Source organism: Carettochelys insculpta, chromosome 2 (genome assembly GCF_033958435.1).
Source record: "Carettochelys insculpta isolate YL-2023 chromosome 2, ASM3395843v1, whole genome shotgun sequence".
In the NCBI taxonomy this organism is placed as follows: Eukaryota; Metazoa; Chordata; order Testudines; family Carettochelyidae; genus Carettochelys; species Carettochelys insculpta.
Window position 1 is genome coordinate 198,404,848 of NC_134138.1, and position 15,521 is coordinate 198,420,368.

At 41.9% G+C, this 15,521-nt stretch overlaps 1 protein-coding gene across 1 annotated transcript in view; it reads left to right on the plus strand.

Moving 5' to 3' along the window:
- Window positions 1-15,521, plus strand: part of CPNE4 (copine 4) — a 354,061-nt gene that overhangs the window by 215,506 nt on the left and 123,034 nt on the right. Inside the window, exons 7-8 of the mRNA XM_074986114.1 lie at window positions 7,477-7,560; window positions 9,225-9,314. Of these exons, the coding sequence (XP_074842215.1) occupies window positions 7,477-7,560; window positions 9,225-9,314 (174 nt within the window). The remainder of the gene's footprint in view (window positions 1-7,476; window positions 7,561-9,224; window positions 9,315-15,521) is intronic.

Genomic DNA, 15,521 nt, shown 5'->3' on the forward strand with positions numbered 1-15,521 from the left:
TGATTGACAGAACAGGAGTGAAAATGTTCTGCAAAAATTTTTTACACTGAATTGTCTGAATCACAAATAAATTTACAAACATGTCAACAGACCAATAAGCATGTACTTCCAGTCCTTGTCAGTGACATTTGACATGCGATTCACCAAATGGCAGAAGGAAACGTCCTAGGTAAAGGTGGAATGATATTCTAAAGCTGGAGTCCAAAACCTCTGGGAAACTCTTGCTCAGAGGTTTAGCTATTATTTGGAAATGCAGAAAATGCCATCTGGCTGGAAGGAGTCCAACACTATTCTTCTGTACAAGAAGGGTGATTGTGAAGATCTAAATAACTATCATCCAATATTCCTGCTCTCGTGTGTCTACAAGCTGTTCACCAAAATAATAACAAAGTGACTCTCACAGAGTCTGGACAAGCACCGTCAGAGAGCAGGCAGGGTTTCAAAGGAATTTCAGCACAATGGACCATATTTTCACTATAAACCAGCTATCGGAACACTCAAAGGAATAGAAATTCCCTTTATGTATTGCCTTCATCAACTATGTGACAGTGTTTGACAGTGTACAGGTCAATGCAGTTTTGAAAGCTCTTGCAGTGCACCACACTGACACAAACTATATCAAAGGAAGCAAATTCTGAGTCTACTATAGATATAACTTTATTTGCTACCCCCTTCACATCCCAGTCAAGAATGGTGTGAAACGAGGAGACTCAGTTTTACAGAAACCTTCACATACTGCCTTGAAATGGCAATAAGGCAGACGAATTTAAAGGGTGGAATCAAGATCAATGGAGAACAATAAAACCATCTCAAATTCACAGACTATATTGTGCTGATTGCCAAAAATATTACCGAACTACAGAAAATGCAGTGAGAACTCAAAAGTAGCCATGTTGGACTGAAATTAACTGAAATTAGTTACATTTATGTGGTCTGATACCTTTCCAAAATTCCAAATAACAATAAAAAAGGAACAAATAAAGGAAGGTGAACAATATGTCTGTTTGGGCCAAGAAATTAACATGTGTGAACTCAGAAAGAGAGAAAGTTGGCACACATACAAGTCTATCAACCATGCCCTGTAAGGAAAAATCAACAAGGCAACCTGTACCATCCTCTTTAACTCAACAGTACTACCATCAGTATTGTATGACAGTGAAACACAGAGACTGATGCAGACAGAAGAGCAGCAAATGTGTGAAGGAGACGGTGATAGAAGAATTCCAGAATTTCAATCCATGACTGAGTCCCCAATAAGCTGATCAGGCAGCAGATTGAAGTGCAGGATTTTGTTATAGTGCGGGATTTTTGCAGACATATAGTGAGGTTCATTGACTAATTGTCTCAGTGGTACTCACAGGAACTGAAATGACCCCTCAGCTAACCTCCAAGGAGATGGGAAGATTTTATTGTGAAAAGACATGACACTTGGAAAAGGAAGGCCAGCATATGAGAAAAATGGAAGTTGTGTTAGAATCAGTGCAATTTACACAAGGGCCAGAGGGCCAATTGATCAAGGTGAAATGAAAAGTGAATTAAACTAAATCAAGGCAAGACTTTGTTACTGAATAACACTGCTCACCTGGGGTGCGTCTACACTAGCCGGCTACTTCAAAGTAGCTGGCACAATGTTGAAATAGCACGTGTCGCGTCTACACATGCTGCATGCTATTTCGATGTTGAAATCGACGTTAGGTGGTGAGACATTGAAATCGCTATTCCCATCTGAAGATGGGAATAGCGCCCTACTTCGACGTTCAACGTTGAAGTGGGGCGTGTGTAGACGATCCGCGTCCCGCTGTTTCAAAATAGCGGGGTCCTCCATAGCAGCCATCAGCCCTTAGGCCAGGGCTGCTGCAGCTGGGGGTCCATGCTGCATGCACAGGGTCTGCAAACGGTTGTTGGCTCTGTGGATCTTGTGCTGTGCAGGGCGTGTGTGTCTGGGAGGGGCCCTTTAAGGGAGTGGCTTGGGGCTTTGCTGGCCCCTTGTTTCGACGGGGAGTGCTTGTGTGTGTGGACGCTCCACATTTCCTTCTGGGGGCGGCTCCTTTTGATGTTCCCCATCGCTACTTCGACGTTGAACGTCGATGGCACCAGCCCTGGAGGAAGTGTAGACAATATGCGTCAAAGTAGCCTATTTTGATGTCCTTACTTCGAAATAAGCTACTTCGACGTAGTGTGCTAGTGTAGACATAGCCATGGAGAGTCCGTGTGATGTAATTAATCCACTTCAAAACCACAACTTTAGTTAATTCAGATTTACTATCCTGGATGTTCTTCTGTGTACAAGCCCTTGGAGCATTATCTTAGCTGGAATCAACATAGGTCCATTCATGTCTTTAGACACATGTCCATTTGCACTTGGCAAATGAGGATATGGCTCTAGATAGCTGAACCTCAGTTTCTCCTTGAGGAAACTAGAGTAACAACAATTATCCAGTTTCATAAAGAACCTTGAAATTAATAGAAGAAGATTATTATTTGTGTGAATACTATCACTTATTTTTGTTAGCATGCCAGGAATTTGTTTACTTAGCAAGTCACATAGTTCATATACAAGAAAAGGATGAGTGCCTTGATGCAACTTGATTTTTGTTACATTTTATGGTCCTTTAAGCCTGGGTCGGTTGCTGCAACAGTTTACCCCAGGTTTGTGAAAGTGGATGCACACTTTAATACATACAGAACATCTGATGAATACATGCAAGTCACAGCCAGTATACATGCCATCATGACTTGTGTGTGTCCATCAACTGTTTTGCATGCACAGCTCATGTTTGTATGAAAGTCAGTGCATGCTTCTAAAAAAAGCATGCCTATATCTCTAAGGTTACTCAGACGTTATTTTTAGCATATATTACTGAATTAATAGGGCAGGGATGTTCTCATTTAAAAGTCAAACAGTTTTAGAAAGTGTAACTGGCTGTTTAGCTTGAAAGGATCTCACTTAATTTGAACTGTGTTTAGTAGTTGCAGGCTTCGTATAACCAAGATGGCTTAGTCAGTATCCTGTAATGGCACCTTCCTAGCCATAGCAAAGTCCGGGTCTATGCTACATCCCTACTTCGAAGGGAGCGTGGTAAGTAGCATGTTGGGAGTTTATTAATGAAGTGCTGCGGTGCATATGCAGCACTTTATTAAGCAAATCTCCCTCCCTGCAGCAACTCTGAAGTGCTAAACTTGAAAGCGCCGGCTCACATGTAGCCACGGCTCACCTGCCGGTACTTTGAAGTGCCTGGGCAACTTTGAAGTCTCTTTACTCCTCAAATTTCTGAGGAGTAAAGGGACTTCAAAGTCCCCCGGGCACTTTGAAGTACTGGCAGGTGAGCCGTGGCTACACGCGAGCTGGTGCTTTGAAGTTTAACACTTTGGAGTTGCTGTGGGGGGGGGGGGCGGGATTTGCTTAATGAAGTGCTGCATATGCACCGCAGCACTTCATTAATAAACTCCCAACATGCTACTTACCACGCTCCCTTCGAAGTAGGGAGATAGTGTAGACAAGCCCAAACTGTTGTGTAAGGCGCAATTATCCATATGCTTCAGTTAATGGTTCATGTCGTTAGGGTTCAGTTAGAGACCTCTAAACTGACCAATCACTAGCCAAGGGACTGATGTCACATACAGAATATAGTATTTATGTTTACATTATCAAGCCCTGATTTAGGGCTAGATCATCTCTTCTCATCCAGTTCTGTGAGTTTAGTTTTCCTCTCATAAAAAATTGTCTGGGACCTACCTGAGAACCTGATGGAGACCCTGGAATCCAGTTATGGCCACAGACAGCCCCCTCCCCTACTATGTCAGCAAAGGACACCTCATAGCCCTGGCAGTCCCTGGAACCCTTGCATAGAATGGACCCTGTAGAAATAACAGCTCTGGCCCAAGCTTCATAACTTATTCAAGCTAAGCTTCATGGGGCTGGGAAGGGGGATGATTTATGTGTCCTGACTCAGCTCTGCCCCCATCCCACTCATTCCTCATCTGACATGTCCATTCCCCACTCCCTTTCCGCACATGGAGCATCCTTAGCTGGGTGTGAGGACAGGGTGTGGAGTGGGGGAAATAGTGGCGTGGAGATTGATGAGTCCCTCTTTAGTCTGAGAGAGGCAAAAACCCACGTAGGAAAGGGATAGTCCAGGACTCAGAGACATGTTACTGGTCTGCAGCATCCCAGTCAAAATCAGACTGAGGTGCTGGCCCTGTGGTCTAGGCCCTACTTGCTGGTAATAACCCCACAATGATGAATACAGGTGAACACCTGATGATGATAAAACTTAAAATATTACAGTGGCCTCCTTTGGCAAGTGTGATGGGAACCCAGGCCTTCTGCAAGTGCTCTGAATAGTAAGGAACACAAGACCATTCATAGAGCTATTCACAAAATGGTGGCAACGATCCAAACAGGAAAACACCAATGCTGGTTTGGACATTGTTCATCTGTGGCATGAGTCTTTAGTGTCCTTTTTAAAATGCCACATGTTTAGAAATCTACCTGATTTGTAGTAGAAATACAGAGTGTAAATGGCATGGGTTTTGGCAGATAAAAAGGATCTGTTGCTAGTTTAATCATTGGTGGAGATATTTCCATAAAGCTTCATGACAACTGAGTAGCTGCAGCGAGAAGTCCTGTGGCACCGTATAGCTTAATAGATATTTTGGAGCATAAGCTTGCATGGGTTAGGGTTAGGGTTAGGGTTAGCTTGTGCTCCAAAATATCTGTTAGTCTATAAGGTGCCACAGGACTTTTTGTTGTTCTCAAAGATACAGACTAACGCAGCTACCTCTCTGATGCTTGTCACCATGAGTAAATGCAAGAAACTATCAGTTACTCTTCAATGATACTGTTGTGGCATCTCAGGCAAAACTATAAAAAAGCAGCAGATACCAAAGTTTGACCTAACTGAACAGATTAATGTATACATTTGGAAGGGGTTACTGCTGTTTGTCTTCCGAAACTCAGGTAGCTCAGATGGCCGAGTTTTGTTTCAAGAGAGCTAATGAAAACTTTTCACAGAAGAACGGTAACTTCCAGAATGCTTGTACAGGTTGCACCTTTTTAGTCTGGCACCCTTGGGACCTGACCAGGACCGATTGGTGCTGAACAAGGGAATTTGCTAGACCACAGGAGATCAATATTATCTAGCAGAATTACCAATACTTCCACTGCTTAATAGGCTCTTGGAAGACATTTAGCAATAGCTAAGAGCTAAATAATAACGCGGAACACTGAGAGCCAAGACTGGTGGCTGGAAACAAACTTTCTGGGACCCCGGCTACACCCATGATAATTGGTCATCTAACTAATTTAAACTATGCCAGATTATGGATATTGTTGGACCAAGAGAGTGCTGGATTAGAGAGTTTCATCCAGTATTAAATTAGTGTCTATCTCACAATTACCCTAACAAGCAGCTACATTTATTGAATGCTGTGATCTCTTTTGAGCACTCAGGCAGAGTTAACTTCAGAAAACAGATGCTTACAGTGTGATGTGTCAAAAATATAAAACAATTTCACTTTTAGTATTATATTGTTCAAGGATTTTTTTAGCATAGTATTTTGTTAGTAATGCAGTTATAAACCTCATTTCCAAAAGTGACTAGTGATTTTCAGTTTAAGACTTATCAAAGGGGCCTGATTTTTCAGAAAGTACCTAGCAACTATGGTTGGAAAATCAAGCTTTCTGAAGATTTTTCATGTTGTCTTCAGAATTTGAAATGCTGTTTTTTTCTGAAACTATAAGCCACATGGTTCTGTTAAAATCATTTACCATTATTAAAGCACTCAGACATTAAACCTTCATTGCACTGTATATCTTCTAGAAAGAGGGCTACTCTAATGTTGTTACAAAATAAAGCCGAACATTCTGTGAGACCTACTGTAAGAACTGAAATGTCTGGAAAATTAACTATGAAACAAAATTTGATTTAAAAACTTGCAAAAAATTGCTTCTTCAGCATAAAATTTTTCTGAGTTGTCGTTAAGGATCTTTAATGTTTAGTGATGTTTACTTCATAGTTTCAGAAAGAATTGGACTTTGGTTATGTATTTAAGGAGACACCATAAGCTAAAATTTATAAATTAAAAATGTTGTCCTTTTCTAGATTATTAAAGCAGTATAGTTTTAAAATAATATATTTAAGGCTCTCTGCTTAAGCCAATTCTTTAGCTTTCTCAAGACTTTGAACTAGAGTTTGAATCTTTAGTACTAAAGGGGATTCTTTTTTTTGGGCAAGGGGTCTGGTTTCCCTTGAAATTACTCATCAAAGATCCATAAATGCTTTCTCATTCATGATAGATTTAGTTAAACTCTATAATACCTGAATTTTGGTGGTCTTCATCCTGCAGACCCTTTCCGCCATTTACTGTGCATTTATGACTACCTCAATTAACTGCAGTGAGGTTACTCAGGTGCATAAAGTTATTCACATGCCTATGTTTTTGCAGGATCAGGGCCTACATTGAGTTTGTGAATTTCAAATAATAGACCAGATCCTGGTCCATGCTCCAGCTGCTTTGTGTTGCAGTCTGAAAGTTGGTTTAACCATCTATCTGAAGATTCTTTGCTGCAGGGGGCCGATTGGAGATTGTGGTTGAGAGAAAAGGGGCCGTGATCACAATGTCGCTATATTCCACCAGCTGTAGCAACTGACTGGGGGCTATAGACAGCAGCATAGTTTAGAGTAGCCCAAAAGATGTTCAAGACTTCATCAGGAACAGGATCCAGAATGGGGGGGAGGAATCCAGCAACTACTTTTCATCCCATCCTTGCAACCAGCTGCATGCAGCATGTAATGGCATAGCTGAAATTCTGAGCTGAAGGCTCCAAAAAGGGTTATTTTTAATGATTAGATAATTTGGATTTGTTCATAGTTAAGGGCATCTAACAGCTTCCCTTTTCCCTCCGTTCTGTTTATTGTTAAATCAGTAGGCCGCATCTTTAATGCTTCGGAGGACTCTTTTTTCATCATGAAAAGAGCTTGCCTGTGCTTATGTTAGTTGACAATAGCCTTATGTCCCACCTACTGAACCTCTGTTTGGCTTATCCAAACAGGACTAAATTCATCTGTGGTGTAACTCTTTTGAAAACTGGTCCAGCTTGCCAAACATCATAAAACTGGTGATAAATAGCCAAATTCATATTTAGGACAGAAATAAATCAGCTAGACAGACTGCACTCATCAGGAGTCAGGTTGTGTACAAGCGAGGAAGTAATTGGTAATGAAAAAGCAGGCCACACTATTACTGTAAACAGTGCCCATTATTATGATTGAATGGCCAAACTGAGAACCAACAGAAGCATTGTGTAAGTCCTGGTGGGAAGATTAAGGATAAAAGATAGTTGTGGGATAACCAGTGGTCTCACTGATCCAGAATTAGCATTTCTTTTTCATTATCGGGGAGGCTGAGGGATGGATACACTGTGGATATGCTCCAGTTGGTCTTAAGAGTAAAGTGCTCTGAATTTTATTTTAGGATTTTTTCAGCAAATCTGATCCATTTCTGGAGATTTTCCGAATGAATGATGATGCCACGCAGCAGCTTGTTCACAGGACGGAGGTGAGTGGCTGGTTTTACTGTCCCAGGGCACAGCTGGCCTGCATCAAGGAATAGTTTTATGTCTACCATTTCAAAGGACACGCTCAAGCATCCACACCAACTTACCGAGGTCCTGCTTACTCCTTTCCCTCCAGTTTCTCACCTTGGTAACTATTGACTTCCATACAGTAACTCCTGAAGTGTGATGGTGGGAGCAAGAAGAGAATGTTCTTGGAACCTAAGGTGCAGGCTTCATTTAATTCACAACATATAACCTTGTTAGATGGAGTGACACTTTCTCAGAGCACTCAGAACTATAGGTGGCCTTTTTACCCCTGAGCCTGAGAAAGACACGTGCAAAAGAGATGTGCTGGAGCTAGATGGGGTGACTGCTCCCTGTCACCATAGTCTGTTCACCACTCTAAACAAACTTTTTAGAATTCTGCCAAGCTTTCCTTTGCCTTCCAGGTAACACTTGGTGTACCCTGGTTCTCGAGCCCTTTTGAAGAGCATTCAACCTTCTGTCATTGGGCATGCAGTAGTTGCCAAGTCTGTTGCTACTAAAGAGACAGTGTGCACATCAGCTTATTTGTTTCAACTAACAATTCACACTTACGATAAAACATAGAGAAGTTTATCAACAAAGATGGAGATTCAAGAGTTACTGAGTAGGGATGGTAGAAACAGATATGTCTGAGGATAAAATAAATTACAAATAAAATAAAATTGTGTCGTGTTTCTAGGAACACAAACATTACTTTAGAAGGCTAAAATATTAGCTAAGTTAAGTTTCTCATCTAAAGCAACTTCCTGGAGTCTTCAGCTTCCTGGACCAGAATCTGAATCCAGAATTCAGAACATATTATTCGTTTTCTAATAGTATGGCACTGGTACTTACCATCATGCTATATAACCTAGTACAGTTCATACCATGTGCCATATCCTCCTCTTAGCAAAAATGTATAGAAAACTGATAGCGCATGGCAAAGGTCTAAGGTGCTCCCACCATGCCTACATACAGTGGGCTACAGTCTGGTGCTGCTAGTGCAGACACAGTAGTTTCCACCACTTGTACTTTGCCTTGAATACAGTCCTGTGGCATGCAGGGGTCTTGGTCCTTGAATGAGCGCACTGCATCTTTTCATAGTAGTTCCACAAAGACTTTGCATTGAGGGCTTGTCCCACCTGTTGGAGGGGCAAGGGAAGGATTTGTTCCTGGGTAACTAATTAGTAAGCATTCATAACTGTATGAATGAAGAGCACATGTATAATGTATACATTCTTTAAACTTCAAACGTTTTTGGGGCTTTTACACAGTGGGATTTAGCTAGCTCAGGGTGTGGCTTTTTAAGGTTCTCATCCAAAGCCCACTGAAGTCAGTCGGAGAACTCCTGTGGACTTCAATGGGCTTTGGATCAGAGACTAAACTGTACAAATTCTCTTTTGTTGCAGTCCAAGTACAACAGTACTCGTAGAAAACATGTCATTAAGCAAAACAGTTTTTGCTTGTCAAGTGGATTGCTACAAATTCATTTTCAACAATATGGTATGCCTAATTTGATGGATTAAAGGTTTACTCCCTACACATTTCTCCTTTCTGATTAACATACCATATTGGAAGTCATTGTTTGGTATTTTGAACATACCAATGTCAAGCATTTTCCTTTTGTTCTTCTCATTCTCAGGTTGTGATGAATAACTTAAATCCAGCATGGAAAACATTTAAAGTGTCTGTAAATTCTCTGTGCAGCGGAGATGAGGATCGCAGACTGAAGGTAAAAAGCCTGTCCATACCATTGGAACAGTTTTCCTTTAAAAAAAAAATCGAGCTTTGTTTCCAGTTGTCTGTGATAGATTGCAACTTTACAATGTCCTCTCCTCTGACACCAGTACTGATCACAGAGCTGCCTTATGATCATTCAAATCAAATTAAAGATGTGCAGCAATGGTAATCTAAGTTGTTTACCTAATTGCCATTTCTGACAATGTGACTTCTCCCAAGGAAACTTAAGTCATTAGAATTTCAGTGGCTCTTATACTAACCAGGAGAAGAAAGTGGATGTGTACACCGAACAGTTTACACATGCTGCTGGAGAATTTATAAATAGAACTTTTCATCTCCTGCAAGTATATTTGAATAAGAAAGCTGCCAGCTAACCATTGCTTTACCCACTCCCACATATGAACAATCTTTCCTTTCAGGAAACTTGTAGACTAATACAGTTGTCAATACATTCAAACTGAGGTGATTAAAAAGGAATAGGTGGTGATGTAGCACCACACTTACAGGCCATCAGTGAGCTGGTGGTGAGAGCCTTGCATTTAGGTGGTGCATCTTGATGCTTCTGGTTGAATTAATGCAGGGACCATGTTAGCATGTTTTCCAGTCAAGTTGTTCTTAGGGTCCTGCAGATCATTAGGGGATTTCCAAGATTATGAAGGACACCTGTAAACAACCAGCTCCTTCTACTTTGCTAATGTTGATCTATTAGAAATGATGCATACAATTGATAATTCACTAGATTTTATGCCTGAGAGATTAGTTGTGAGTCAAAAATTCTCCTTTCTTTTTTTTTTTTTCCTGGGATTGTGCTTGTTAGCCTAACACTTTGCTGGATGCTAGCTGCAGTTATGGATTTGTATTGGCTTCCAAATGACATGTTTAACTCTGCCCTGCACATTGTGATTTCTTAGTGCTGTATGATAAATTCATCTCTCAGAAATGTATGGTTAGCAAAGATTCACAGCATCTCTTGAATTTTCTTGAGGCTATTGGATACCACTGATTTTTTTTTCTTCCAAACTGTAAGGGAGCTGGTTCTCCATGGACTTGCACCTTGTATATTGGTTTACCTTGTGCAGGGTAAGAAAAAAAATTACGATTTACTTATTACTTTTTTTACCCAATGTGCCCTCACATTGCGTACATGTATATGGTTATGCAAGATATAATTCAGAGGAGAATCAGTATGTAGCTATTCAATAATGGCCCTATTATGTTGGTTAAACAAGGTCTTCTCCAGAAATGCGGTGTTAACCACAAGTTATTCAGCATTATGACCCTGATCCAAAAAATGCTTCAGAACATATTTAAGTCTATGCCTACTCCTATTAAAGTCAATGGAACTGCATCCATTTACACCAGCAGAAAATTTCACCCCAGGCCTTGAATACAAAGCTTTGCAGCATTTCTTTTATAATACAGAAGTAATACATTCTTTGACAGACCTATTCTCAAGTTTAAAATCAGCCTGTTTTGATTTTGATATTGTTAAATAATGTTCCTTTGTTTCCTTGTGCTCTTTAGAGCTACGTCTACACGTGTATGCTACATCGAAATAGCTTATTTCGATGTAGCAAAATCGAAATAAGCTATTTCAATGAATAGCGTCTACACGTCCTCCAGGGCTGGTGCCGTCGACGTTGAAAGTCGACGTTGGGCAGCACCACATCGAAGTAGGCGCTGCAGGGGAGTGTCTACACGCCAAAGCGGCCCACATCGAAATAAGGGTGGCAGGAACAGCTGCAGACAAGGTCACAGGGCGGACTAGCACTTCCCAGGCAACAGCTAGCCGCTCCCTTAAATGGCCCCTCCCAGACACACTTGCACTAAACAGCGTAAGATTCACAGAGCCGACAAGTGGTTGCAGACCCTGTGCATGCAGCATGGATCCCCAGCTGCAGCAGCAGCAGCCAGAAGCCCTGGGCTAAGGGCTGCTGCACACGGTGACCATAGAGCGCCGCAGGGGCTGGAGAGAGCGTCTCTCAACCCCTCAGCTGATGGCCACCATGGCAGACCCTGCTATTTCGATGTTGCGGGACCCGGATGGTCTACACGTGCCCTACTTCGACATTCAATGTTGAAGTAGGGCGCTATTCCCATCTCCTGATGGGGATAGTGACTTCGACGTCTCACTGCCTTACGTCGATTTCAACTTCGAAATAGCGTGCCACGTGTAGACGTGGCGGGTGCTATTTCGAAGTTGGCGCGGCTACTTCGAAGTAGCCGGGACATGTAGACGCGGCTCAGATAGAGATAAATTATCCCCTTCCTGCATATATGAAATGTTAAAAATCTGTTAAGTCTTTCCTCTGTCCCAAATGATTTGTGTTTATATTTTTAATTGGGTTTAATGTTTGAGCTGGATTTTCTTTGCTGTTAAATAAGATCCAATCATGGTAAAAACGAGTTTCTATTCATCAGCCCTTGACCCCAAACTCATAGCTTTCTTCTATTTTGGTATCAGTATCAGAAGCTGTATACTCCCCAGAGAAAGTTGACTTTTATCATTATTAATTTACTGTGCACTCCAAAATGTGTACGTCATATAAATAAATAGAAAGTGTGATCTCTCTCCTGAAGACCTTTCCATCTAAGTATTCACTAGACAGATGGTTGGGGAAAAGGTTAAGGAAAAAAGAGGCCAAGGAATTATATGGTTATTTATATTTTGTGCATTTATTATGGTGTTGGTGATTCATTGTCTTAATAATAATGATGATGTTGAAGAACTGTCGTGAAGTAGTTGTGATGATGATCACCATATCAGTAGGTAGATAATGCTAGTGGTTGCTTCATGAGTTTTTTTCTTTATTAGGGGCAGACATGCTGCACAACAGAGATAAGGTAGAAGTATGAGTTTGGGGGGCAAAAGGAGGGTCAAAGAGGTCAGGAGTGTGGGGAAGAGAATGACAGTGTAGCAAAAAAGGGAAGAGGATGTGGGGGGAGTGTAAGAAGGCCAATGGGTGAGGTTATAACATCAAGGCTACGTCTACACTTACGAAAAAATTCGAAATGGCCATGCTAATGGCCAAATCAAAGAGTACTAATGAGGTGCTGAAATGAATATTCAGTGCCTCATTAGCATGCTGCCAGCTGCGGCACTTTCAAAGTGCTACATTTCTCTGTCCTGCACCTCATCCCCATGGGGGTCTTTTTCAAAAGGACCCCTGAGGGGATGAGCTGTGGGCAAGTGGAACACAGGACTTTTGAAGTGCCGTGGCTGACGGCATGCTAATGAGGTGCTGAATATTCATTTCAGTGCCTCATTAGTACTCTTCAATTTGGCCTTTTGCATGGCCATTTCGAAGTTTCCATAAGTGTAGACACGTCCCAAAGGTGATAGACAGATGCTAGATGGTGAAAAGGAGGAAAATTTACAAGTTACTCTGGACAGTGTCAGGAAGTTGGGGTCATATGGGATCCTTCCCTTTGTGCCCAAGTTCTTCAGTGGTCAAACCAGTTGTGTTTGAGCAAATACTTATGGGGACACTTTGAGATGGTAACAGAGCTGTCTGGGTGAAACAGAATAAGCCCTGGAAAAGTACTGCCTCTGTTTTAAACTACACGTAAGAAAAAGGGTATTGGCTTAAGTGGCTTTCTAATGCAAATGAAGAAAGCTGTGGAGGAGATGTTTACTGTAGCGTATGTGGGATGGCAGTAATGTAAAGTGTCAGAACAATCGATCAGTTACCTTAGTAGGGTTCCTTTTGTATAAATCCCTTCAATAGGTTGAATATCCATGAATTAGTTACCAAAATACCAAAAAATCTGATTTTTCAAACTCAGGGCAGGGCACAAGTATCTGTGTTATCAAAACAAAAAAGTGGTCAAGTAGCATTTTAAAGACTAACAAAATAATTTATTAGGTGAGCTTTTGTGGGACAGACCCACTTTTTCAGACCAACTGTGTTAGGGAGCCATGTAGAGCCTGAAAAGGAGAAAGCAGGAGTTATCGCGGGGTGGCCAAAAGGTAACTTGAAGAACAATTGAAGTCAGTGGGCATTGCAGGGGAGTACTTAGTTAGGTTCCAGATTTAACCATAATTATTGCACCCAGATAAGAAAATTACTAGATGTTTTGCGTTTGTGTAAGAAGATAGAATGGAACATGCATCTCTGTTCCCAGGCCTTGTTTCAGAAAGCACAGAAGCACCTGCTTAACTCTCAATAATTGTAATAAAGATGCTTTCATACACAAGCTTAAAGTCTGACATCTTTAAGTGGTTTGCTGAATTGGCGCCCTAATGTTGAAATACTGGAGAGACTCTCTTTAAATCCTGGGAGAAGCTTCAGGACACCTTTTCTCTAGAGAAGCCCACTTGAGGATCATTTTATGACTTCTTGGTCTGTTGTAGCCCCATGTGGGGTTCTGCCCACCCCATTCCCCCTATGGATGCACATTCCATTATAACGCTTTCAATTCCCCTTCCTCCGTCTCCTTCCTCCTTTCCTTTCCATAGTTCTCGTGTCAATCAATGGAATAAGATGAACTTGTATGTGAAAGATTTGAGCATCTACTAAGATAACAATCTGGTCTGAAGGTTTTTTATAGACCCACAAGCTATATTAATTCTAAAACTACCATTCCATTGGCTCTCTGTTTGGATCCTAACTTAGGACCTGTAACAGCAGAAAAGAAAACAGAGGAAGGAATTTTGGGGGTCTGTAATGTTGTGTATATTTTGGGTGCAGTGTAAATTGCCTAAACATTCTACTTTTCCTGTGCTAAAGTTCCTGTGCTGAAATAGTTATAAAGTAGAACATTTATGGGGTGGAGGGAAGACTTTGTTTTCTGAAGGGAAAGAAAACCTGTAAAGTGATGTGTTTCTGTTACACCCTAGAAAAAGTCCTTCACGGTATTGAATATGGAAGTTTTTGGTGTATTTTGGATAAGCTGCAGCCACTTACCAAGTAGATTAAACACTAGATGGAGAAATAATTTAAAGCTGGGTAATTAGCATGTGTACTCGCTGTTTCTTTCTGCTTAAAAACCATTTCTAAATGGATCCTCTGGGGAAAACAGAAGAGCTCTGGGGAAGATACAGGCTCGTGTACAATTTACAAATGGAAGAGACTTGCCTAGGGTTGCACCTGTCTGCTCACATAAAACTGAATCCCTGTGCCCCATCCCATAGTCCAAGGCCTCACTCCCTCCTCTTTCTGTCACGCCCTCTACCCTTGTTCACTTGCTCCCTTTTCCACCCAGCTGAAGCAGGGGTCTGGGGTGTGGGGAGTTAAGGGTCTAGCTCAAGCTAGGTGCAAGCTCTAGCATGGGGCCAGGAATGAGGGCTGTGAGGTTTAAGAGGGAGCCCCAGGCTTGGGTGAAGGAGGTCAGAGTGTGAGGGAGGGTTCTGGCCTGGGGCAGGGGATTGGAGCATGGGAAGGGGTCAGGAGTGCAGGCTCTGGCCCGTGCTTACCTCAAGCAGCTTCCAAATGCGATGATATCTTTCCCCTCCAGATCCTAGGTGGAGGAATAGCCGGACAGCTCTGTGTACTGCCCCGTCCATAGCCACCACCTCCGCAGTTTCCATCGGCTGCTTTCTCAACCTGTAGGAGGTGCAGAGTTGGTGCTTGGACTGGGGGCAGCATGTGGAACTATTTGGCTGCCCCATGTATAGGAGCCAGAGGAAGGATGCGCTGCGTCTTCTGGAAGCAGCACAGAGCCAAGGTAGGCAGGGAGCCTTACCACTGCTGCGCACTGATTGGACTTGCCCAGTAATGAATACATTACAACGTTGTTTTGGAACCTCTTTCCTTTGGTTGCTCAATGAGGGAAGTGTTAACAAGAGCCTGTGCAGCTCTCCTTGCAATGCTCTGTACCATGTCTCTTGTGCAGAGTCTTGCATGTCCTCGCCTTTTCATCTCTGCTATTGAAATCGCTTGTGTGTTGAGATTAGTGGTTTGACTCCTAGCCTGAAGGACAGGGATTAACATCACAAAAAACACATTAGCACAGGACTGCCCATTTTCAAAAGTTTGCATTTAATAGGTCTCAGATTCACAACAGCTTTCAAATTGTCATTGAAACACACTTGCTCAGAAGAGTCGTTGTGGTTAAAATGATAAGACACGCAAGGCCAATAAGATTAGGGCAGCTAGCAAACAGACTCCTTCAAAACTCTTTCATCAGTTTCTTTTACAGAATCTGCTAATTTTGGTTTCCTTATGGAGGTTTTTTTTTTTTATTGTTCTATTCCTGT